The sequence below is a fragment of the Orycteropus afer genome, unplaced genomic scaffold (assembly GCF_000298275.1).
Source record: "Orycteropus afer afer isolate SDZICR_OR568_19922 unplaced genomic scaffold, OryAfe1.0 scaffold00020, whole genome shotgun sequence".
Lineage (NCBI taxonomy): Eukaryota > Metazoa > Chordata > Mammalia > Tubulidentata > Orycteropodidae > Orycteropus > Orycteropus afer.
In genome coordinates this window covers 2,028,999-2,055,383 of record NW_006921607.1, presented here as the reverse complement: position 1 = coordinate 2,055,383, position 26,385 = coordinate 2,028,999, and the positions used below count along the sequence as shown (strand labels likewise).

The 26,385-nt window shown below is 42.0% G+C and overlaps 1 protein-coding gene and 1 non-coding gene across 2 annotated transcripts in view; both read left to right on the top strand.

Moving 5' to 3' along the window:
- PTPRA (protein tyrosine phosphatase receptor type A) overlaps positions 1-26,385 on the top strand; it is a 69,651-nt gene that overhangs the window by 34,178 nt on the left and 9,088 nt on the right. Inside the window, exons 7-19 of the mRNA XM_007960004.2 lie at positions 6,339-6,429; positions 7,672-7,748; positions 10,821-10,857; positions 14,389-14,486; positions 15,654-15,773; positions 16,501-16,667; positions 17,124-17,259; positions 18,001-18,150; positions 19,664-19,757; positions 20,076-20,152; positions 20,673-20,807; positions 23,241-23,366; positions 23,446-23,597. Coding sequence (XP_007958195.1) covers positions 6,339-6,429; positions 7,672-7,748; positions 10,821-10,857; positions 14,389-14,486; positions 15,654-15,773; positions 16,501-16,667; positions 17,124-17,259; positions 18,001-18,150; positions 19,664-19,757; positions 20,076-20,152; positions 20,673-20,807; positions 23,241-23,366; positions 23,446-23,597 — 1,460 coding nt within the window. The remainder of the gene's footprint in view (positions 1-6,338; positions 6,430-7,671; positions 7,749-10,820; positions 10,858-14,388; positions 14,487-15,653; positions 15,774-16,500; positions 16,668-17,123; positions 17,260-18,000; positions 18,151-19,663; positions 19,758-20,075; positions 20,153-20,672; positions 20,808-23,240; positions 23,367-23,445; positions 23,598-26,385) is intronic.
- Positions 21,912-22,018, top strand: LOC122152223. Its single transcript, XR_006164461.1, has one exon. It is a non-coding gene; the product is annotated as a U6 spliceosomal RNA (small nuclear RNA).

The window sequence follows — 26,385 nt, the reverse complement described above, 5'->3', positions numbered from 1 at the left end:
TTTTTTTAAGTCTTGAAGGCTCTGAACTGTTAACAGTGGTTACCTACGAGGGGAGTAGAGGATAGGTTAGGAGAAATGTGATAGGGAGTTACTGCTTACTACTGAATTATTTTAATTTCTTTTATAAGAGGCATAATCCTTCTGTAATACTTTAAAAAGCAGCTTTTTTATATAAATAAAGCAAATGGATCTTAGTATGTATGCTTTAATAGATGTGTTAGAATAAAGGAGCTCATGCCTCCAGGTTGGACTGTGCCAGGAATCTTGTAGTCAGGTCTCTGTGAAAAGGACCATCACCAAATTGGAGGTTGTTCCAAAGAGAAACTGGACCATGGGGTTGAACAGCTGAAGGAACAATCAGCATAGGACACGACAGCTGCTTTCAGATATTCAGTAGGCTGAAAGGAGAGTGTGTATCCTTGCTGTGAATCTCAACCATAGTTGAAAGTCCCACCCAGTGACTTTTATCTCAGAGTAACAAACTAGAACTTTTTAATTCACCAGCATTTGTCTTAGGGGAAGCATTGAATTTATTTTAAAGGAACACTTTAGAAAGCCACTTACTGAGATCCCTAAGACACGGCTCAAGATAAATACATATATATGAAACAATAAAATAAAACTTGGCTAGGTCCTGAGAGGAAGGAGATTGGAGAGAGGGAAGGGTGAAGCCAGAGAGATGGTGAAAATAGTTGCATTGTGAGATGTGGCCCCTTCCCCAGGACTCCACCTCTTTAGTCAAGATTGCTACATTTTTTAATTTCCAGGTGAGGAAAGTATGTATGTGTAAACTGGTGATAGGACTGAGTCCAGATCTGAGTTGGAGCAGGAACAAAATAGCTTCTACATTGAAGAACTGTCTCCAAATAAGTTAGAGCCAAAGACCCTGGTTAACAGAGACTGTGGCAAGGGCTTTGAAATTCAGCAGACCAAGGAATTTGGAGTTCATGTCTTCTCAGGGGCAGGGAAGGCTCCATTTGATGCCTGGGTTACATGAGTCAGTACAGGGAGAAGGCTCCCAGTCAGTACAAAGGAAATGCAAAAGAAATTCTGTATCTGGGTGTTGAATCTTTCTAAATAGAACTGTTCCAAGCTGAGATGAATTGCCTGGGAAAGTAGTAAATTCTCCATCACTGCAGAATGTTCAGGCATGGGTGACTGTTAGGTGAGAGTATTTAAAGGAGGATTCAAACTTAAAAAAAAGTGAATTACATTCAGTATTGTACTGGAGATCCTAGGCAAGAAAAGAAAGGTATAAAGATTGTAAACGATGAGACAAAATTTAGATTATTCACAAAGGAAGATATTGTCCTCAGAGAAATCCAAAGACTCATCAGATAAATTAGAAGTAACAAGGTTTTTTTTTTGTTTTTTTTTTTTTTTTAGCACTTTTTTTTCCCTTTTCCCCCTATTTTTTTTTCTTTTCCTCATGACTAACCCCATTCCTTTTTTTTTTTTTTTTTTTTTTTTTTAGCAAGGTTGCTAGATACAAAAACAGTATAGAAAATTAATGCATTTCTATGCATAGGCCACAAACAGTATTCGATGATAATTTTTTAAAGATGCTATTTACTATAGCATCAAAAATATAAAATATGTAGGAATCAACTTAAACTATTTATAAAATCTTTGGAGAAAATTATTTTAAAAATACTGAAGACATGAAAGAAAAACAGCCTAAATTAATGAAGAGATAGGATCATTGGATTAGAAGGCTCAATATTGTAAAGATGTCAGTTCTCCCAAATTGATATATAGATTCAATGCAATTCCAATAAAAATCCCAACAGGTTTTTTGTGGAACTTGACAAGCTGATTCTAAAATATATATGGAGGAGAAAAGATCCAACAATAGCCAAGACATTCCTGAAGAAGAAAAACAAGGTGAGGAGACTGCCTTACCAGATATAAAGAGTTATTATAAAATTTTAGTAATTAAGACAGTTTTGTATTGGCACTGGGGTAGACAGATTGACCAATGGAATTAAATAGCCCAGAAACAGACCGTGTGTATGACAGAAGTATCATTGCGGTTTTGGTGGGGAAAGAATGGTCTTTACAATAAGCGGTGCTGGGGCAATTGGATAAGCCTACGGGAATAAATGAAACTGAACTCCTATCTCATACTAAACACAAAAACCAATCACAGATGATGTAAAGACTGAAATTCAAAGGAGGAAACACAGAGACGATGTAGGAAAATGTATTAATGATCTCACAGTAGGAAAGGATTTCTTAAAACTTTAGATATTGATAAAGGGAAGATAGATCAGTTTGCCTTCATTAAAATAAAAGACTTCTGTTCATAAATAGGCAACAAAAAAAAAGTGAAAGGGTAAGCCACAATTCAGTAGATATTTCTAACACATATAACTGATAAAGGGTGAGTATCTAGAATATAAGAAGAACTCCTGCACATTAATTTAAAAATAAGCAATCCAGTAGAAAAAGAGGGAAAACATTTCACTAGGTACTTCAGCAAAGGTAAAGTCCCATTGACGTAAACTATGGAAAGATGGTGAACCTTTTTAATAATTACAGAAATGTCAATTAAAACATTGACTGCACTTAAAGACTGACAATAGCAAATGTTGACGAAGATATATAACAACTAGAACACTTTACTTTGCTGGTGGGAATATAAATTGGTACAACTACTTTGAAAAACAATTTGGCCTTACCCAGCACTTTTGCCTATGTGCACAAGGGAACACATGCAACTTAGTGTTCAAAGCAAGGCTGTTAACTGAGCCCTGGTGATAGAACACTTAAGCACTTGGCTGCTAACCAGAAGGTTGGCTGGCAGTTTGAACCCATCCAGCAGCTTGGGGGAGAATGACCTGGCATGTGCTCCCGTAAAGATCACAGCCTAGAAAACCCGATGGGGCAGTTCTGCTCTGTCACAGGAGTCACTCTGAGTCAAAAGTGACTCAATGGCAAGAAACAGTAGAATGAATGAAATAAATCGTGATCTGGTCTCAAAATGGAGCACTGTAAAGTCAAGTCAGTGAGCTTCAGCTACATACAACCTGGATGAATCTCAAGAACATAATGTTGAGCGAAAAGAAAAATAAACTGAGCACTAACAATGTAGTATTTAAGGATATAGAATATATGGGTTACAGACAAAGCAATGGAAAGAGAAACACAAACTTCAGGTTTAAACTATGACAGAAGAGGGACAAGGCTACAGTGAGGCAGGGCCCAAAGAGAACTTCTATTTAAGTTGGGTGGTGAATACATAAGTAATTTTTTAATGTTTGTTTTTTATAAATACAAAAAATTTTGAAAAATCTGTTAAAAAAAAAAAAAAAACTAGTCGTGCTCCAGCATGGGATGAAATGGTCTTTGATGCCACCTAGTGTTTCTAGAGAACTGAGCATCTTACAGCCTTCTGGTTCCGTTGCTCCTCCCTAATTCTAAGGGCTAGCTAGGTTTTTCAGAGTGAAAACGAAAGGGATAGGCTTTCTTCTGTATCCACATCCCTGCTGATCTAGTCTGAACCTTCTCTTTTAGCATGGTTTTCTAGGCCACACTCTTTGTTTTCTTTGGCTCCTGTTTTTTCCTAACTTTCCCCTTAGGAGCCTCAGCCCACCTGGAAACCCAGTTTTGCTCCGTCTTGACAAGGGGCGCTAGGGATGGTGGTAGGACGTTGAGGTGGTCAGTGTCATTCCTGACCCTTCTTTGTTGAGGACTGTGTTCAAGAGTTTTTCTGCCACTGCCTCTGTTCTGCATTGTTCTAGACAGGAGCTGTACAGGAAAAGTAGCACCACTGGATTAATCACGAAGACTTCAGAAGCTTGCAGCTCATCCTGTTCCATACAAGGGAGGAAACCTGTGGAAAACTAGCTTATGTGGGGAAAGAGAAGGCAAACTAGATGAATTAGGCAGCTCTAGTCTAAGTATGGTCTCTACTCCATATGCAAGAGTCAAGCCCAGGAAGCTCTTTTCTCCCCCTTATGTCTTGACAGCTTAGGCTGAGGGAATTGCTCTCTTAGTAACATAACATGCAGAACCTCCAGGGTTTTACTCTGAAAGGAAAATCCCTTCAATAGGTGAGGACAGATAAACCATGAGATCTTGCCTGCTTTTATCTTAGAGTCTTTCACTTTAATATCTCTTACCACCATCATGCTGGTTCCCAGGAAATGCATTTGCTCCCTTCTTAAAGTTCTTGCTTCCATTTGGACAAAATTGGTTCCCTTTGGAATGACATTTCCTTTATTTAATCATATATAGATGTATGTGTGTGTGTGTGTGTGTGTGTAATTGGCAAAGCCAAGAACCTGAGTTGTTGTTGTTGTTGTTTGCCGTCGAGTCGGCCCCGACTCATAGCGACCCCTCCTTGGGTTTCCGAGGCAGTATCACTACGGAAGTAGGATTGCCCAACCTTCCTTCCGAGGAGTGGCTGGTGGGTTTGAACCGCCAGCCTTCTGGTGAGCAGTCAAGTGCCTTAGGCACTATGCTACCAGAACCTGAGAGTCATCCTTTATTCCTATCTTTTTATTTCTCCGGTCTACCTACCCTTCATTCCATCTCCGTATCTAGCAGTTTTAACTCCAGAATATGTCTCAAATACATCCATTCCCTCAGACCTTCACTGCCACCATCATCTTTCATACTTCCACTCCATGCTTCTGTTCTTGCCTCCCTCCAGTCCATTTGCCACCTAGCAGCCAGAGCAATTCTTTAACATGTAAATTGGATCCCACTTAAAAACTTAATGATGATTTCATCATGTACTTAAAATAAAATTCAAACTCCCTGTTCAGGAACTTACATGGAAATGTATGATCTGACCTTGTCGATCTTATCTCCTCTCACTTCCTCCTACCATCTGTACTTTCTACACCACAACCTCTTTTTTTCTTCTTACAGTTCCCCATACAAGCCAAGTCTTCCAGCCTCTGGGTCATCACTGATGCTGTTCCCTCTGCCTGGAATATTATTCCACACTTGTCCTTCCTCATAGAGACCTATCCTTAATCTGAATTGCCTCCTTCAGATCCATTTTCTAATAGCATTCTGTACTTTCATTGTATTTACTATGGTATGTCATTATATATGTATTTGTTTTATTAGTATCTGAATTTCAACCACAAGCTTTTATTGTCATTGAGGGCAAAAACTATATGTTTGATTCACCTCCATTTGCACTGTGCCTCGCCGAGTGCCTAAGTACTAAATTATATTTGTTAAAAAAAAAAAATGAATGAAAAGTAATACATGAGCCATAATTTACTTAACTGTTCCCGTACTGCTGGATACTAAGGTGGTTTTCAGATTTGGGTTATTCTAAATGATGATGTAGTGAATAATTTGAGCATAGAGATTTTTATTTCCTTAGGGTGGATTCTCAGAAGTGCAATTACTAGGTCAAAGTGTAGGAATCGTTTTAAGGATCATAACACATATTTCTAAATCACTCCTCAGAAAGATTGTCTAGGTTGGAATTTAAAACTATTTCTCTTTTTGCTTTCTTAGTTTTGAATATACAGAACATGTAAGAGGAAAACCGTTCAAATAATAAAGTTCAGATTTCCACTCCCATAAAAAATAATTTATGGAATTCTGTATCAGACATGAGATAATCTCATTAACTCCTTATGTGGCAGGTATTATTATCCTAGTTTTACAGATGAGGAAACTTGGTCCTGGAGAGTTAAAGGATTTGCTTAAGTTCATAACCCAGACTATTTCACCCTTTCTGCGTACCCACGTACCTCTGGGCTAATTTAGATCTGCTCCCAAACCGTTGCAGACTCAACATCACTTCACTCGAGTCCTGTGCTTCCTCACTGCTACGTCTGTGGATCCTCCCTCCACCAGCAGCTCTTGCTTCCTTGCCACATGATGCTAGAGGCTAGGGTGCCTTCCCTTCTTGTCAACCCTGCAGAGCGGGCCTTACTCAGCTGGCCATCCAGAACTCTCCTGTGTGCATTCATGAAATACTCCTCATCTTTACGTGGTGGTTAGCATGAAAATAAATGACCCATTCCTTCCATTATGTCCCCACCCCTACCTACAAGGGTGGTGCTTTGTGACCCAACATCATAACAGGACTCTAACCACATAGTAATCATTTAAAGAGCATACTGTGCTTCGTGTAACAGGAAGGGCATCTTCCCTCTTGGGATTTTTGGTGTTAAACTCTAGAGCTTGTCAGACTGTTCAGGAAACAGATGTCCTCCCTGTGTTAGACTATAAATATTCACCTGGGCCCATATTCTTCCCCCTAAGAAAAGATAAAACTTGCTCTCTGGTGAGGGTTAGTGTAGAAATCTGCATATTTGATATTTATCCCTGTTAGTAACTCCTGATTTCTCTTAACCTTTCAGGCTCTTCCTGCTTGTCCTATCCAGGCCACCTGTGAGGCCGCCTCCAAGGAAGAAAACAAGGAAAAAAATCGATATGTAAACATCTTGCCTTGTGAGTGTTTGTAGGGTTTCTTGGGATGTAACCTGAAGCTACATACCAAAGCAGATTTTCTGAGGGCAGAAAAGTATTGCCATTGGTCCCAGGAGCATGAGTCAAGCCTTGGGCTGAAAGAGTTTATTCCTTCCAGGGAGAACCCAGGCCATTTGGAGTGATTGACCAGGTTTTTTGTGGCAGGTCTAAAGTTTCTAGAAGGCTGGGGAGAGCAGAGGAGTTTCACTAAGACCAGACAGAGAGGGGTTTACTGTTGTTGTGTGTTTGGTAAATAAAGCTCATTGCAAAGAAATCCAACACAGTCCTCTTCACCGTATCCCCTCCCCCAGAGTTAGCCACCACTAGTCAGTTATAAATGAGTTGGAATCAGCTCAGTGATGGGGGCGGAGGGGTGTTGGCAGTGCTAATCTGTTACCTGTAATCTCCTAGGCGTTTTTCTAGGCCAGTGGTCTCCAGAGTGAGAAGTGCATAGTTCAGTGGAATGTGAGAAGAAAGTGGTTGAACTTCTCTTTATATTAGTTTTTTTTATTCAACTTTTAAATTTTGCTAGGGTATTTTTGGGTATATAATATATTAGTACATGTGCATAATTTATCAAGTATACACACACACACACACACACATATCCATGTCAGAAGTACTGCTCACATTTTTTCATTGATGGGGTATAGGACAAAAAAAGATTATTGTTGTTGTTATGTGCCATCGAGTCAGACCCGATTCATAGCGACCCCTCCTTGGGTTTCCGAGGTGGTATCTCTACGGAAGTAGATTGCCCAGCTTTCCTTCTGAGGAGTGGCTGGTGGGTTTGAACCTTAGGCACTATGCTACCAGAGCTCTTACTATACTAGACGTTTACAGATACTTTTGTCTTCTTATGTGTATATGTATGTTGATATAAACTTTTTATTACTTTTTAAAATATAATTAGTATACTATACACAAGGCTCTATGACTGTTTTGTCACTTTCTAATATATGTTGGAAATTTGTCTGTCATAAACAGAAGTACTCACTTTCCTTTTTAAAACTGCGTAGTATTTTCCATGTTTTGGATAGATCTTAATTTACTGAACTAGCCACCTAATTATAGTGGAGGTGTTTCCAAATTTTTGCTGTTACAAATAGTGTTAGTGTCTCTGTTCATAGATACAAATGTCTCAGTTGGCCTAGTTGAATCAGGAACAGTAAGAAATAAAATTGGATTTTTATTGAAATATTAATTATTGGTTTTTTTTTCTAGATGACCACTCTAGAGTGCACCTGACACCAGTTGAAGGGGTTCCAGATTCTGATTATATCAATGCTTCATTCATCAATGTAAGGAACTGGAGCTTTGCTCATTATTTCTTGAATGACTACTGACTACCAGCTGTTGGCTTCTTCAAAGCTGCAGATCAGGAGACGTGTTTTGTTTTGTTTTTTTTTTTCAATTTTCCCTGGGAAGTCTCATTTTTTTTAAGTGACTGAATTTTTTTTTTTAAATAATCAAATAGTTTAAAATACATTCTTTAGTTTGCCATACCAGGCATTCCCAAAGGTTTCCCATCAGAATTCTGAATTTGTATTTTTCTGTAATGAATTCTTTATTGAGTTTATTCAAATAACCAAGGACAAAAGCAGGACTTGAGAGTAGTGAAGGTTTAGAATAACTTCTGAAATGAGTGAAAAAGGACACTACTGAAAAGGGTAAACAAAAGACATGATTAGCTGCACTAAAGGCTTAGCTAAAGTGGAAATTATCAAAGTTCAGGAGCCTCAGTTATGTAATTTTCTCCAGCTGAACCCTGGGATTGGTGATGTGCAGAGAATGTGATAACCAGACAAAGAGGACTAAGGAGTGTCAGTTGTTGTATCACATAATCAGCCAAGGTTCAGAAGAGAAAGGAAGTGGTATTAGGAATTGCCAAAGAGGCAAGGAGGCTGCATCTTCTGACCTCCTCTAACCCCACAAGAGAAAGACAGAATCACCATCAGTAGCCCAAGGCCTATCCTTGTGAGGCCAGACATGCCGCCTCCCTCCAGCCCTTCCACCAACCCTGACACCAACCATTCCTCCCGTGGCACCCACCACCTCTCTGCTGGGTTCGATAATTCACTGCAGTGGCCACACAGAACTCAAAGATTATGAGGTTTATTAGGGAAGAAACAGGCTACAACTCAAGTTCAGGAACACGCTCAATTTCTCTCAGCCCACTGTCTTAGCCGACAGTTTCTCTCAGTCTCTCTCAGCAGTGTGTGTCTCTCAAGGTCTCTCAGCAGTGTGTGTCTCTTGCATCTCTTTCTCAGCCTGTGTCTCTCTTGTCTCTCAGGAGCATGTTTATCTCAGCAGCATGTCTTTCTCAGCCAGCAGTCAGAGAGACTTCTTTTGCCTCTAGAAGGGCTACTTGTGAGCCTGGCAGAGTGACCACTAACCAATCCCAACATCAGAATTCTATACACCTGAGAGAGAGCGCGAACATCCCAGAAGATTACGTCATGCTGATGCAACAGAAATACCCCAGGTGGATAACGTTAGCAATCAGGAGCTACTCAGTTGCTCACAGCAAATTCTACCACAGTTTACAAAGACTTATGACTAGAAAAGCTACATTATGTAATTTACTACACCACAAGAATGAGCTAATATACTAGGAAAAGGTGATGGATGAAGGGAGGGTATAAGAGAAAGTAAGCACAGTTGGGATATAAAAAGAAAAAGATGGAAGAACAGGAGGTATGGTCAAAAAACAGGCTTATCAGATGGACTTCAGAAATGGAGCAGTCAGATATCCTCACTGGAGTGGATTTTCTGAAGTTCCTGTATATGTGTTTAGTAGTGATGGTCACATGTTGGTAGGTGGGAGGAAAGGAACCCTGATTAGAGAAATGATTGATGTGGTAGATAAGGAGAATGGAGAAAGGCTACGAATCAGCTAAGATTTCTGGACTTACATGAAGGTTTATGATAAAAAGGTTGGAAGGAACAGGTTGACGTTAATATTATGCAGAAGAGTATAGCAATATCAGTGCGCTTCCAGCTGCAAGTAAGAGAATACTCAACTAAAGTCATCTAGACGGGAACATTTATTCATCTCCTATGATACAAAGGCAGATTTAGGCCAGTACTAGGGTTGGCTAATTCCATGGCTCAGTGACATTAAGAACCCAGGTGTTGAAGAAGGAGAATTAGGAATAGGAAGAGGATATGGAATGTGTAGCTAATTGCTTCCATGAACAACTGCCTCCTTTGCCATGAGACCAGAAGAACTGGATGGTACCCAACTACCATTACTGAACATTTTGATCAAAGATTCCATAGAAGAATCCTGATCAAAAGAGGGAAGATGCAGAACAGAATTTCAAATTCTCATGGACTCTAGACTTTCTACAGAAATGGAGGGTAGGTAGACCCCCTGAAACTGTGCCCTGAGATAATCTTTAAATCTTAAACCAAAAATATTCCCTGAAGTCATCTTACAACCAAACAGTAGTTTAGCTTAACTAGTAAAAAAAGATCTGCCTTGAACAATGCTCTTTTAAGAACTATCTACATGACACCAGGTTGACAACAGCAACTTGGAAGATTAGACAGGATCCTTGGGGGGCAGTAAGTTTATGTTAATAAGGGAAGAGTAAATCAAAAAAGAAGAGTGAGAATTGTTGCACAATTCGAAGAATGTAATCAATATCACTAAACCGTACATGTAGACTGTTGAATTGTTGTATATTTCGCTGTGTATATTCTCAAAATCACCCAGAGCTTCTTAAGTTAATACCACATTTGAATACTATGTTTGAAAAGATACACCACTAAAACCATGAAAACTGAAAAAGAAAGTTACTTTCAGTTGACAGTTTTTCAGAGGCTGCTTATCTGATCCATGGCATTCCAGGCTTCTTTGCTGCTTCTCTTTCATGGCATGTAAGGGACAACCCTGCTGTCAAATACTGGGAGCAACTCCATCTTACCCACATGCTACTCCCAAAATTTAGTGCGCTGGGCAAAGCATCCTCAAGAAAACAACCTTTTTCCCCTCCTATGTAGGCCCAGCTTCATCCCTAGAACTGCTGTGTATGCTTTTGCCTTGGAAAGTTCTTATCCATTAAGTACTAAAACCTACATTGTCAGCTGCTGAAAAAGCATCAGAAACATGGTCTGGTCTAGGAGTTGGTATATAGCAGTATTCATGAATAATTCACTTTGAGAAGACCACGTAGTCCATTTGAGTTTTGAAATCTTTTGTTTCCTGCTATTCACAGTTCATCCCTTAGGAGAAACTCTTTGTTAATTGCCTGGACATTTTCACAAGGGAGGCTTTGTTAATTGATGGGGAATCAGACTCCAGAATTCCATTCCTATCCATTTTTGGTTGTCACTTTCTTTTTCTATTCCCCTCCTTTCCTCCCCAGGGCTACCAAGAAAAGAACAAATTCATTGCTGCACAAGGTAAAGTAATGACTACTTTTTACTTGTGGGCTTAACCAAGAACCCTTTGAGTTTGAGTTTTTTTCTTCCAAATGCTAAATAGATTAATCAGGATGCAGTAGCTTTTCTGTAATTATTACTGCCTGAAAGAAATATAATCTGCCTTCCAGTTTCACAGTGCAGAGCTTCATCTTGATGACTTAGTATCCAGGGATGCTATAAAAGAAGACCTTGTGTGTGCGTGTGTGTGTGTGTGTGTATTAAAAAAAAAAGAAGAAAATGAGAGAGTGGAGAAGGCTATACACACCAACGTACAATAACTACAGTCTAATGAGGACTTCTGTCCTTGAAGCTAATTGGGAAACTTAGGTTCTAACCAGGCTGCTCAAGAGTTCAGATTTGGTGTCAGTCTCCAGAAACTAAGCTGTCTCACAGAGTCATGGCTGGTTCTTCTTCTCCCTCAGTTCGTGGCCCTGAGCACCCCTAATATTTGCAGATAGGTGGTCTGGGAACTCTCAGAACAGAGACTCAGTGCCATGGTCCTAGACAGGCTCTACACACATTTCCCCTGTGTCCTAACTAATATATCTACCCTTGGGATCCTTGTAGAAATAGCTTTTGAGTTTATTTATTGAGCAACTAATATGTGCCAGGCACTGGCCTAGGCAATAAAAATTCATAGAAGAATAAAACAGGATATGATTCCTGCCTTTTTAGACCCTTTAGTTGGTAGGGGACCAGACCAAAAAAACAAACCCACTCCCATTGAGTCAGTTCTGACTTAGTGACTCTGTAGGAACTGTGCCATTGGATTTCCAAGACTGTAAATCTTTACAGAAGCAGACAGCCTCTTCTTTCTCGTGTGGAATGGCTGATAGATTTGAACTGTTGACCTTTTGGTCAACAACCAAATGTGTTAACTACTATGCCACCAGAACTCCTTTGGTGGGGATGGTTTATAGCAAATATAGCCATCTGTCAATTCAGGTCCACCTTCCAAGGCCCAGCTCAGATGCTGCCTACTCACAACACCCATTCTTGTTTCCATGGATGCAATAGATTAATGTATGACTGAATTTTCTATGTTGCCATTGTTATGTACATCGAGTTGATTCTACCTATAGTGACCCTGTATGATAGAATGGAACCAACACGTAAGACTTCTAGGCTGTAATCTTTACTGAGCAGAACACCAGGCCTTTGGCATTTCTTATGATGCAAGTCTACTGGCAACAAATCTCTTTTATTTAAGATGTCATTATTTTGCTTTTATTCTTGAATATTTTCATTGAATACTGAATTATAGCATGACAGTTCTTGTTTTGTTCAGTACTTCAAAGATGTTCCACTCTTTCTGGTCTCCAATTTTTTCTAATGAGAAGTCAGCAGTGATTAGAATCATTGTTTTTCTGTATGTAATATACTGATTTTCTCTGGCTGCTTTAAGATTCTATATTTTTTTTGTTTCAGCAGTTGGATATCTGGATAGGGTTTTCTTTGTATGTGTATTGCTTAGGATTCAGTGAGCTGCTTAATACTGTAAATTTAGTTCATTTACCAAATTGGGGGATTTTGGCCACTGTTTCTTCAGATATTTTTTCTGCTCAATCACTCGTCTTATTCTGGACCTCCAATTCATGTGTTGTGTTAAGCTTTTTGGTAGGATCCCACAGGTCTTTTTTTTTCTTTCTGTTCCAGGATACAGCTGTTTGGAAACAGTTTGATCCTTTTGAGGGTTTGCTTGTTTAAGCTTTGTTAAGTGAAATGAGAGTAGCCTTTAATCTAGAGCTAATTTTTTTCCACTGCTGAGAAAATACCTTTCTTGAGTATTCTACCTGATACCCAATGAATTACAAGGTTTTTCAACTCTGGCTGGTGGGAAAACAAGCTATTCCAGCCTTCTGTGAAGTCTAGGGGTTGTTCCCCCTGCTTTATTTGGGTGGAGTTTTTCCTCCCTCTGGCCTCAGGCTGTTTCATTGCAGGCAAGCAGTAATTAGTATTCTGTTGAAGATTCCAAGAGAACTCTCTGCAGATCTCCAAAGCACTCTCTTTATATAGCTCTTTCTTCTCCATTATTCTGCCCTGTCAACTTAACCACCTTGGTCTTCCCTGATTCTCAGCTTTGTTTCCTCAACTTAGGGAGACTATCAGGATCTACCTGGGTTCCCCCTCCTTGTACTACAGCCTGAAAACTAGACAGTGAGCTGGAATAATCATAGGACTCACCTGATTTGGTTCGCCTCTCTCAGGGATCACTCTCCTGGTATCTCATGTCTTGAAAACTATTGTCTCATATATTTGGTCTAGTTTTATAGTTGTTTCAGGCACCATGGTAAATTTGGTCCCTGTTACTCCACCATACCTGGAGACAGAAGTCTTAACCCTGGTTTCTCATTTAGGTTCTCATCTTATAATACATCTTATTTCTGGGCACCATTACCTTGTGTCCCACCTGCCCCTCAAGTTCACCATGTCTAACTCTGAACTTGTTGTCTTCCTGGTTCCTCCTCTCTCCTGTGTTTTTGAGAACAGTGTTTCCATTTTCCCTAGCACTTGGGTGAAACATACTGGTCATCTTGAACGTCTTTCTATTTTCTCATCTGTAATAGATGCCAAGTCTTGGTAGTTCCACTTCAGCAGTACCCTCTCTGCTCTCTCTGCTCTCCCCTTGTTTACACCCTCACATCCCTCGTGTTCTTTGCCTGTCTTACTATTTTATCTCATCCAACTCTAGTCCATCCTTGTACATTGCTGCTAGGTTCATCTTTTCCATGGAAAAATTCCATTTCCATATAAAGTCCAGACCCCTTAATGTGATCTCAGCTTACATTTTCAAATATCCCCCCCAAACTTCCTCATCATGCCTGTGTGATCCAGACATCTGAATGCTCAAAGCCTTCCTAATTTCAAGGTCATGTTTACGTGCCCTTTCTTCTTTTGAACTTTCCTCACTCCACTTCCTCTCAAGTTCAACTAAACAACCACTTTGTTTACTAGCTCAGGAGCAAAAGTTTTATACTCTTCTTATGGTACAAATCACTCTTTAGCTTCTGTAGCAGTTTTGATTACCATGTCTTATTTTCTGGTTTATTAGACAAGCCAGGGTTTGAATTTTAGCCTGAGCAAGTCACCCAACCTGTCTGGAACTGAAGAATTTGCCTTAGAGCAGCATGGTGGGAAGGGTTGAATGGGCCATAGAGCACTTGGCTTGCTGTCTAGCCCCTAGTACAGGAACGCGATGAGCTGTCATGATTTCTCATCCTCAACTATAATTTCCTTGGGAAGCATTCTTGTTCTGTTTATATTTTGACAACCTCCTACTCTGAATACTAGTGAAGTGCCTGACACATACGTGGTAGATACACAGGAAATGTTATGTTAGAAAGTTGATGGGCAGGAGGGTGGATGGATAGGTGGATTGAATATTTAGCTGGAAACATGAGCACAGGCTTCCAAAAGCCAGCAGTGAGTGTTCCCAGTTTTCCAGCATCTTTCTTCCCCTTTGTGTGTGTTCCTTATCTTGTCTATCATGTTTGCTGTTGGCTACTTTAGGACCAAAAGAAGAAACAGTGAATGATTTCTGGAGGATGATCTGGGAGCAAAACACAGCCACCATTGTCATGGTGACCAATCTGAAGGAGAGAAAAGAGGTGAGTGGAGAGATTAAACAGGAGGCCCTGATGCAGGCATGACCCATAGAGGAACCACTGTACTGGAGCTCTGAGTTGGAGTCTGAGTTATTCACCCTTTGTGACTACAGAGCCAGTAGTTCAGTCAGACAGAACCCAGATTGATGTGCCTACCAGATGTTCCAGTGGCCTGAAAGCCTGGGACAAGCCTCAGGAGTGTGCCAAGGGCACGTTCCCTGCTCTGGTAGTCAAACAATTCACCTTGTTCCAAAACAGCCCAGAGGAAAAGAATTGGGCCACTAGCCAAGGAAAAGCCACAGAAAGACTTTTCTCCTCTGACTTCTATAGTCTGTCGTTCCCCTGGTTTCCTACCCCACCTCCTGAGGCCTATTGTGTATCTTAGAGTCACAGAGAGAGCTGTATGAACTGAGATCCTTCAGGGTACAAGAGAATCTGAGGCCCTGACCTGATGCTGCAGACACCCTGTGACTGGTTTCATTTTGTGGCTAGCTCCATCACTGGGCCATAGCCAGCACAAGTCTTAAGCTCTGGATCAAACCCTAGAGAGGAATTCCCATTCAAGACAGTCATTTGCATCACCTTGCTCCCCACCTTGGGGTGCCCGGGTTGTTGGTCAGCAGCCCCACAGTGCCTGAGACAGGTTGTACTAGGCCTGAGCTTTAAGTTAGTTTCCTCCAGCCAGGCTGTGGCTGTTAGAAGCTGTTCAGGCCAGAGCCCAGGCAACAGAGAAGGTCTCAGGCCTCTCGTGGCAGCTTTTCAGTCTACACCCTGTTTACAGTCTTACTCTGGGGATCCTCTCCTAGCAGTCTACTGGATCCAGGGGTCTAGATAGAGTTGCCCATAGAGCATGACCTGGGACATTGTGGCAGTACAGATTTTGTAGGTAAAATAGCTTTAGACTTGCCCTATACTGAAGGGGTGGGAATGGGAAAAAACAAGAAGTCTGGGCCTGTGACTGTATGTCAGTCAGTGAAGAGACTGTACTAAACACGATAAAAACCTGAAAAGGACAGTTAGAATAAACAGGTGTGCTGCTGACTAAGGGAGAAAAGAGGCCATGGGGCTTTCTAGGGACTTGAGTCTGGGATTTTGTGGTCTTTCCTTTCAGGCTCTTTGCCTCTGCTGGGGCAGGAGGTCTGAGGTCAGGGGGTGCTTGTTTCTTTCCAGTGTAAGTGCGCCCAGTACTGGCCAGACCAAGGCTGCTGGACCTATGGAAATATCCGTGTGTCAGTAGAGGATGTGACCGTCCTGGTAGACTACACAGTCCGAAAATTCTGCATTCAGCAGGTACTGTCTTCTACCTCCTTTCTCAGTTCTTATTTAGGGAACTGGATGGGTCCTCCCCTCTCACTTAGGATGCTCAAGAATCGCTGGTGTGGACTCTGAAACCAGATATCTGGGCTCCTAGGACACTTCTTCAAAGCTAGGAGAGCAGTGTTTTCATGACTAGGAGGAAAAGTACCTGTTTATTTGGAATCTGATCATCTTAGATGTGAACCAAGAGATATGGAAAAGGGAGCATTAGGTGGTATACTCTTCTGGGTACTTGACTCACTTCCTTTCTTACTCCAAAGGCTCCTGACCTCAAGCCGTGGTGGGCCCTGCTTCTGGCCCTCCAGGGTGACCCTGAAGGCATAAGCAAATGTCCCCTTCAGCTGAGGGGCAGTGTGGTGCTCTGAAGAAGGGCTTGCCAAGAGTCAGAAGACCTACGTTTTAGTTCTGACCCCGCTACTTACTAGTTCTGGGATCTCACCCAGGTCATTTAACTCCTCGGAGTCTTACTTTCTGTAAACTGAGAATAATAGTAGCAGACCTGCCAGACCCAAAGGTCACTGAGAAGAGTCTTTGTCCATGGTTCGATGTCTTTGGATGCAGCAGTTTCTCATCACTCTCCCTTCTTCATTGTCACTGATGTCTACAGCTGACCCTGACCCGTGAGCTTGTCATCTTTCCCCCTGATGCTGCCCACTCCAGGATAGCAGGACCAACACACAGAATTCTCTTCCCTTCACAGGTGGGCGACATGACCAACAGAAAGCCACAGCGCCTCATCACTCAGTTCCACTTTACCAGCTGGCCAGACTTTGGGGTACCTTTCACCCCAATTGGCATGCTCAAGTTTCTCAAGAAGGTGAAGACCTGTAACCCTCAGTATGCAGGGGCCATCGTCGTCCACTGCAGGTCAGTGTGGCCTCACCCTCTGTTCTTCACTCATACCACATTCTGTCCCATGGCCACAGCATGGGGAATAGCACAGGGGCCCTGGCTGAGGAGGCTGGTGCAGAGCAGATAACTATTGGGGCCCCAGGGAAGCAGCCAGAGACTGTTCCAGCTCTGGTGCTGGGTGGAGTGTATAACATGAGGAAGTGAGGGCGGCCAGTCCTCCAAGATCATGCTGGCTTTGTATGCCTGCAACCTTCAGACCCTTCTAAGTGTGACAGTTCTGGGTCCAGACAGTTAGAGGTAAGGAATTAGGACACAAGTAGGCTTGTCAGCCCCAGGAGAGTCCCAGTTCTGTGCCATTTAGAATGAAAATCAGAGGCTTAAGGAAAGAGCCCCAGTCTTGCTACCCCCTCCCTGTATGCCCCTGCAAGGCATACTGGTCATCTCAGTAACACCTCTGCTCTCTGGCTACAGCGCGGGTGTCGGGCGTACAGGTACCTTTGTTGTCATTGATGCCATGCTGGACATGATGCATACAGAGCGAAAGGTGGATGTGTATGGCTTTGTGAGCCGGATCCGGGCTCAGCGGTGCCAGATGGTGCAGACAGATGTGAGTGATATATGGGTGAGGAGAGGGTGGGAGCATCCAGGCCCCAAACATCAGCCCACCTCATGGATTTACTCCACCTACAGATTATTGTAAATGATCATCTTGTACCATGATGAGGGCCCTTAAATTACATACTAAAAGAAACACGGGGGTACAGAGGAGGTTGTTAACTTCATACCTGGGGAGTCAGGGAAAACAGGTTTCATTTTCACTAGACTTCAAGGATAAAGAACAATTCCTGAGGGAAGCAGACCTGCCAGGCATCCAAGAGAGCCAATGCCATAGAGTTGTGACTGATACAGCTCGGCCATGTCTAGGAGCAGCAGTGAGATTGACTCTGTGGTGAGGGCATGGCGGTTCAAAGGGCACAGCACTGGGAGGCAAGGCTGGCAGTAGGATAGGGCCACTGTCATGGACTTTGTGTTTCTCCAGTTTCTGACAGCCTTTCAGACTACTGACTCTGTGCCCTTGACATAACCAGAAATTAGGTTTGTCCTGCTCTCCAGGCTTCCAGCACGCCCAAGCCAGACTAAGTATCCTCCCTCCCAAGCTAAACATCTCCAGAGGAACTCATGTACTTCAAGCCCTGCTTCACTAAATGGGAACAAAATTGAGTTATTTTGTCCCTTCTGGAATTGATGGGGAAGTGGACTGGAGTGAAGTCGGGGTGGGAGGAGGCGATCTGGTGTCATAAGGCCATGATGGGTGTAACTGGGAGCTTGCACATCATCCCCATTCCAGATGCAGTACGTCTTCATATACCAAGCCCTTCTGGAGCATTATCTCTATGGGGATACAGAACTGGAAGTGACCTCTCTAGAAACCCACCTGCAGAAAATTTACAACAAAATCCCAGGGACCAGCAACAATGGATTAGAGGAAGAATTTAAGGTGAGTTGGAGCTAGTCCAAGAAGCCATGGTAGCATAGTGGTTAAAACACTCTGCGGCTAACTGAAAGGTGAGCGGTTCAAATCCATCAGCTGTTCCATTCAAGAAAGATGTGACAGTTTACTTCTATAAAGATTACAGCCTTGAAAACCCTATGGGGTAGTTCTGTTCTATATGATTGCTATGACTTGGAGTTGGCTCAAAGGCAACAGGTTTGTATTTTGATTTGGAGCTGAACCACAGTTTTCAGATTGAAGGAGCCGTGTGATCTGGGGACTGTGGGATGTTTGACTCCTTGTACATTTACCCACAAATGGTGAATCCCCTGAGAGGGAAGGTGGCTAAGGAGGGAGTCTCTGGCTCTTTACTCATATGCTAGTCATTCTCAACCTTCCTTGAGTTGTGTTATTTTAAAAGCAAAACAAAACAGAAAAAATAGGCAATGACATTAAGAAAAAAAATGATTATAATTTGCAGCAAGAGTTAAGAATCACTGTCCTGGGATCATAGGAGCCCTGGTAGTACAGTGGTTAAAGCAGAAAGATAAGGTTGTACTCTGTCCTTTTGGGTTGCTATGAGTTGGAACTGACTCGACAACAGTGGGTTTCGTTTAGTTTTTTGGTCCTGGGATCTTGTTGAATGGTCATGCTTATGTGTTTACTTCCCTTTGTGCCAGGCATCTGGCAAGTTTTTCCTATAAAGGGCTGAATGGTAAATATTTTAGATTTTGCAGGTCAGAAGGTCTCTGTCACAAGTACTCGGTGTTGCCATTGTAGCACAAAAGTAGCCACAGACAACATGTAAACACGTGGGCATGAATGTGTTCCCATAAAACTTTGTTTATAGGCAGCAGTCTAAATCTGGCCAGCAGGTTGCTGATCGCTGCTCTTTGATAGTATACAGTGGGTCTCAGCATACCTAAGGAATACCTTACAGTCTTAGCAATAAGAGTGCTCCCAGATCAAGATGTTTTGGGTTGTGGTGGGGAGGACCACTTTCCTTAGCAGTCCTTCTGATACTGTAATGTGCACTGGAATTACCTTGAGATCCTGTTAAAATGCAGATTCTGATTTAGCAGGCCTGGAGTAGGACCTGAGATTCTGCATTTCTATTAAGATGAAGCCAATGCTGCTTGTTTGTAAGCTAAACTTTGAGTAGCAAGGATCAAGAAGGAACCTCATATCGGAGGGAGGGAGAGAGCAGGGTGCTCACACACTCTGCTGCTATGCTAGGATCCTTGTCTCTTGATCATGAAGTTCCAGGCCAGGAGAATACCAAAAGGAGCCAGAGAAGCCAGAAAGGTTGTGTTTCCCACACGTTCTCTTAGCTTATTCAATGAGCTTAGAGACAGGAGAAACAGTGTTCTGATGAACATGTGGAAATGGAGATCAGGGCCATCGTGAAAAGAGTACTGTGTGGCCAAAGTAGCCAGGAGATCAGATACAGTGGCATGCATAATCTTGTCAAGTTCAGTTACTGAGATCAGTAATGTTTCTCTTCCCCTTCCCAACTCAGAAGTTAACATCAATCAAAATCCAGAATGACAAGATGCGGACTGGAAACCTTCCAGCCAACATGAAGAAGAACCGAGTTTTACAGATCATTCCATGTAAGAGCCCTCTCTCCATCCCAAAGCCAGTCTCCCAGTTCCCTCCATCTCTCCCTCTTCTCAGGTACTAGGTCATGATCATCGTGCTTGGAGATAAGAATTAAGGCATTGCTTGTTATTGCTCCCGCTTCTTTAGTGTTTCTGGAAATAAAAGCGCATAAAGGCCGAAGGTTCCTTCCCCTTCTAGGCTAAGAACAAGCATGCCCTTATACAGCTGGGATATTATCTACTCAGGACCCAAGGTGGAACAGGAAAGATAGAAGGAAAGAGAAAGGATAAGGAATGTTGGGGAGCCACAAGCTACTGTCCTTCTTGCAGATGAATTCAACAGAGTGATCATTCCAGTAAAGAGGGGTGAGGAGAACACAGACTACGTGAATGCATCCTTCATTGATGTAAGTAAGTGGTAGGTGAGTCCCCTGAGCTCCCAGCACCCCAGGGAAATTCAACTGGCTTGCAGCCCCACCCCCATATACCTGTTTGGAGGGATTGTCCTTGAGTCTAAGACAACATATATAGAGCTGATACCCACCCACCTACCCTGCACAAAAGAGCAAAAGGTTGGGGAAAAACAGGGCACATGCCAGAGTGATTCCTGGAGGGGAAAGTTTATGTCACAAACCATATTCAGAGGGCTGAGAAGCTGACCTCTCTTTCCCATTCCTATTCTCTGCATCTGAGCTCTACCACCCTTCTCTAGCAGTTGAGTTATGCCCCTGATAGAAAGGGACCAGATTGTCAACAGTGATGTGGTCCTGGGCCAGAAAGGAACTCTGTCCAGAATGGATTTGCCTCTAAGCAGTCCTTACCCCTTCCCAGTGCCCTATCTCCCTGACTCCCAGACAGGCCTGTGTTCTCCACTGACCCCTCCCTGATTAAATCACCTTGCCCCTGTAATTGGCCTAACCTGTATAGGGCTACCGGCAAAAGGACTCTTACATCGCCAGCCAGGGCCCTCTTCTCCACACGATTGAGGACTTCTGGCGAATGATCTGGGAGTGGAAATCCTGCTCCATTGTGATGCTCACAGAACTGGAGGAAAGAGGTCAGGTCAGTCTGAAAAGGCCCTGGGGCTGTGGGAGATGGGCTGTGAGGGGTACCATTGCCTATCAGGCAGCTCAGCTCTGTTTTTGAGTCCAGCCTGCTTCCTCCATCTGCCATCTGGAGGGCTAATTCAAAGAAATCCTGTAGCTTTCATCTGACTAAGTGGGATAATTTTCTGCCATCAGTCCAGCATCTGCAATAGCCTTGTGTGGCTTCTCTTAACTTGATAACACATTGCTGTTGAGTGGATTCCAATTCATAGCAACCCAGAGAACTGCCTCAGAGGGTTTCCAAGCCTGCCCATCTTATGGATGCAGACTGCCTCATCTTTCTTCCACAGAGCAGCTGGCAGATTCAAACCCCTTTCAGTTACCAAGCACTTAACTACTGCACCACCAGGGCTCCTTTATTTCACACCATCCCTTAAATCTTAACCTCATACACTTATTGGACTTGTTTTCTCTTAATGCACCTTACTTGTTTTCCCATCTTTAACAGCTGTGTCACCATGAAGCTCATTGAACGGTGCTAATCTTCCCGACTTGACGGCACATAACAACAGCAACAATCTTCTAGATCACATGTAACCACTGAGAGCAGTTGTTCCCATTAATCGGCCACAGCAGCTCTTGTTTGCTTTTACTGTCGACAAATCCCTGTCCACAGCTTTAGGAGGGGACTCTATCAGTGTTCCCCCTACTCTGTCCCCAGAAGCATCCCTCCAGTCTATCCCCTTTCCCTCTTTGCCTACAGTAATAACATCTGAAACATCTAGAGGCTGTTAAGTGTGGGACAACATGATTTCATTTTCTCAACAGAGTATAGCCATTAAGATCTCAACCCTTCCTCTGAGGAAATTGCTCTCTTAATCTAGCTCACTCACTCTGGTGCTCTCATGCCCATTGGAACCTAACAGTTCTAATGGTTTTAAAGTCCCAGTCTTCAATTCTGGCTAATAAACTGTAAAGCCAGTGCTGGGAAGGAATGGTGGTAGCAAAAATCAAAAATAATTATACTCACTAATGTTCTGTATGTATAGATAGATAGATAGATATAAAGCTCTCTGGTAGAGGAGAGGGCCCAGAGCCCCAGCCCCAAGCCATCCCCAGGGTACTCACTTCAGCAGTACAGATATTAAAATTGGAACAATTCACAGAAGATTAGCATGGCCCCTGTGCAAGGGTGACTTGCAAATTTGTAAAGCATTCCAAGACATCCCCAGGGCATAGATGGAAAAATACTGGTTTGTGGCATTTCCTCGATCCACCACTTTAATAAGTCCTGTTTTTTAAAATGACCTCATTTATAAAGGAGTTACTGAATGATACACATATGAAATATAAGAAGAGTCACTAAAATAGGCTTTTTTTTTTTTTTTTTTTTTTTTTTTTAAGATTTACAGAGTAAATTCACTTTTCATACAGCAGTTCACATATACTTTTTTTTTTTGCCTTTTTATGTAAGTGAGATCATACAACATTTGTCCTTTTGTGATTAACTTACTTCACTCAGCATAATGTCTTCAAGCTCTATCCACATTGTAGCGTGTATCAGGACTTCACTTCTTTTAGTTTTACATTTTAGGGCATTTAAGTTGTTTCCACCTTTTGGCTATTGTGAATAGTGCTGCAGTGAACATGAATATACGTGTCTCTGTTTGAGTCTCTGCTTTCAAATCTTCTGAGTATATACCTGGGAGTGGAATTACTGGGTCACATGGTAGCTCTCTTTGTGTTTTTGAGGAAATACCACACTGTCTTCCACAATGGCTGTACCATTTTGCATTCCCACCAGCAGTGTGTAAGGGTTCCAGTTTCCCCACATCCTTGCCAGTATTTGTTATTTTCTGTTTTTTGTTAATTTTTTTATCTTATCAACCTTAGTGGGAGTAAAATGGTATCTCATTGTGCTTTTGATTTGCATCTACTTGGTGGCTAATGACATTGAGCATCTTTTCACGTGTTTGGTGGTAAAATGGGCTTTTAATACTGAGGCATTTGACTGCTAACCAGAAGGCTGGAGGTTCAAATCTACCAGCCACTCCTCAGAGCCTCTCCTCCTCATTTTTTTCAATGAAACGATAGCAGTGTTTCTGTTTCTATTTTTTATTAGTTTTTCTGGATCTTTTCTAATGGTCATATAGTAGTTTTCTATGGTCATATAGTAGTTTTTTGAGGATTTTTTTATGACCAATAGTGAGATACCTAAGGTCTTACCCAAAAATGCTCTAAAAAAATGAGTAGTTTAACTGTGCTTTATTTATGTATTTTTACCCTTTTTCCATAGACATTGAACAAATTCATTTACCAGATGCTTGCCTTCTATGTGCCAGTCATTGTGCAAGGTGCTGGAAATATAGAGTTGAAAAGAGACAAGCCCTGCCCACAAAGAGCTCACACTGTAGAGGGAGCCCCTCACCTCTCCCATTTGCCCCTCCAGGAGAAATGTGCCCAGTACTGGCCATTGGATGGACTGGTGTCCTATGGAGACATCACAGTAGAGCTGAAGAAGGAGGAAGAATGTGAGAGCTACACTGTCCGAGACCTCCTGGTCACTAACACCAGGGTAAGATGGGTGGTGGGTGGGGCTCCTCCCACAGGGACAGCAAGGTGCCCCTGCCTCCCTAACCCACCTTTTTCTAAAGGAGAACAAGAGCCGGCAGATCCGGCAGTTCCACTTCCATGGCTGGCCTGAAGTGGGCATCCCCAGCGATGGGAAGGGCATGATCAGCATCATTGCAGCTGTACAGAAGCAGCAGCAGCAGTCAGGAAACCACCCCATCACCGTGCACTGCAGGTACCTCTTGCCCTGGCCCTCAGGAGGGAAGAGTAATGAGAGGCGGGCAGTAGTGAGAATAAGGGTGAGTGTGTGCCAGTGAGGAAAGCTCACTGGGTAAGATTAGGACATTGGTGAGCAAATGGCGATCAGGTATGATGACCAGAAGAGAGCTGGATGATAAGCAAAGACCTTGGAGTTTGAACTCAGAACGTTAATTGTGAGGGAACCAAGAACGTTAAGGTATTGGAGCATTTGGGATGTGATGCTATACAGGGGAGCAACCAGGGAAGACTGGCAATGGGGAGACTAGTTGGATGATGGGGGTAAGGGCCTGGCTCCTTAAAAGGTATAGGAAAAGAGAAAGATAGGAGATATTTTGAGAAACAGCTTGAGGAAAAATGAACAGGACTATAGGGTGCATGAGAAGAGAAGTCAAAGATGCCTCCCAAGTTTGAGCCTAGGTTATTGATAAGGGTTGGTGTCACCAGCAGAAGAGAGAAAGACAGTGAGAGAACTTGTTTTGGACAGAAAAGTAAATTTTATTTGGGACATGTTCTTTGAGATTGCATTTTACAATTTTTTTTTTTTAACCCATGAGCTTGTCCTTTATACTTTATAGTCAGGAAAAAAAGCTATATTCTTAAAAAGGGAAGAAAAAATATTTAAAATTTCTACAAATTGATTTTGAAGATAGAAAAATGAGAAGAAGCACTTTTAGAAATGTATTCACAAAACGTTCTTGCATATGGCCAAAATGAAATAGTTACAAGGATTGAAACATTGCTTTATAATAGTGAAAGATTAGAAATAATCTAGTATATACTCATACTACAGAGCTCCAAAAAAATTAATGGAGAATCTGTTCATGTACTGATAGCGTTTCTGGAAGGACTCAAGGATACAATGATACTGGGTGTGTCCCAGGAGGAGAGCAGAACGGCTGAGAAATGATGTAGGAAGGAGACAGTTCACTATTTAGGTTTTAGACCTTTCTGAAATTTGAACCATGCTATGTTACTAACTATATAAGAATAAATCTCTTTTTAAATCAACTAATAGATAATAAAATGAGAAGATGCTAAATCTTACTAGTAATATGACAGATGGGAATGAAAACCCTGAAAGATGGCTTTTTGCCCATTGAACTGGGAAAATTGAAAGGATGCCTTGGCCTGTGAGAAAACTACTTCCTTGCACATACTTTTTTTTTAATACATTTTATTGAAATATAATTTATGTACAGTGAAATATACAAAACTAAAGTGACACAGGTCAATGCATTTTTTTTTCAGTGTTTCCTCCCTTCCCCTTCCACCCCTAGTAACCAGCAAAGTTTCCTTCCATATATACACCTTTCCTTGACTTTTTAAAATAATGGACTAATATAATATTTGTTCTGATTGACTTATTTCACTCAGCATAATGTCCTTCAAGTTCATCCACATTATGCAGTGTTTTGCAGATTCTACATTATTCTTTAGTGGTGCATAGTATTCCATTGTGTGTATATAATGTAGTTTAGTTACCCATTCTTCAGTTGATGGACACCTAGGTTGTTTCCATCTTTTGGCTGTTGTAAATAGTGCTGCGATGAACATGGATATGCATATGTCTGTTCTTGTCCTAGCTCTCACTTCTTTAGGATATATACCTAATAATGGAATGGCTGGGTCAAATGGTATTTCTAATTCCAGCTTTTTAAGGAATTACCATACTGCTTTCCACAGTGGTTATACTATTTTACAGTCCCACCAGCAGTGTATGAGAGTCTCAATCTCTCCGCATCCTCACCAACATTTGTTATTTTCTGTTTTGTTGAACTTTTCCATTAGTGCTGGGGTGAGATGGTATCTCATTATCGTTTTGATTTGCATCTCTGATGGCTAATGATCATGAGCATTTCTCCATGTATTTTCTGGCCACCTGAATATCCTCTTTAGTGAAGTGTCTATTCATGTCTTCTGCCCATTTTTCAATTGGATTGTTAATCTTTTTGTTGTTGAGGTGTGGAGTTTTCTATAAATTTTAGATGTAAGTCTCTTGTCAGATGTGTGATCACCAAGTATCTTTTCCCAATCTATAGGTTCTCTTTTGACTCTTTTGGAGAAGTCTTTGGAACCACATAAAAATTTAATTTTTAGAAGGTCCCATTCATCTACTTTCTCTCCAGCTGTTTGTGCATTTTGGGTTATGCTTGACAGTCTGTAGCATAGTGCCTAAGGCACTTGACTGCTAACCAGAAGGCTGGCGGTTCAAACCCACCAGCCACCCCTCAGAAGGAAGGTTGGGCAATCTACTTCCATAGTGATACTGCCTCGGAAACCCAAGGAGGGGTCACTATGAGTCAGGTCCGACTTGATGGCACATGACAACAACAATATAGGAGCTCTGGTGGTGTAGTGCCTAAGGCGTGTGACTGCTAACCAGAAGCCTGGCGGTTCAAACCTACCAGCCACTGCTCAGAAGAAAGATTGGGCAATCTATTACTGTATTGATACTGCCTTGGAATTGGGTTCACTATGAGTTGGATCTGACTCGACAGCAGTGAGTTTGGTTTTTGGTTTTTAAATTTGCCCCTGTTTTTTCCTTGAGGAACTTCATAGTTTTAGGTTTCACAGGTAAGTCTTTCATCCATCTGGAGTTAGTTTTTGTGTATGGTGTGATATACAGATCTTGTTTCCCTTTTCTGTAAATGGATATCCAGTTTTGCCAGCACCATTTGTTCAACAGACAGTCTCTTCTCCATGTAATGGATTTCAGCCCTCTGTCAAAAATCAGCTGACCATAGGTCGATGGATCCATTTCT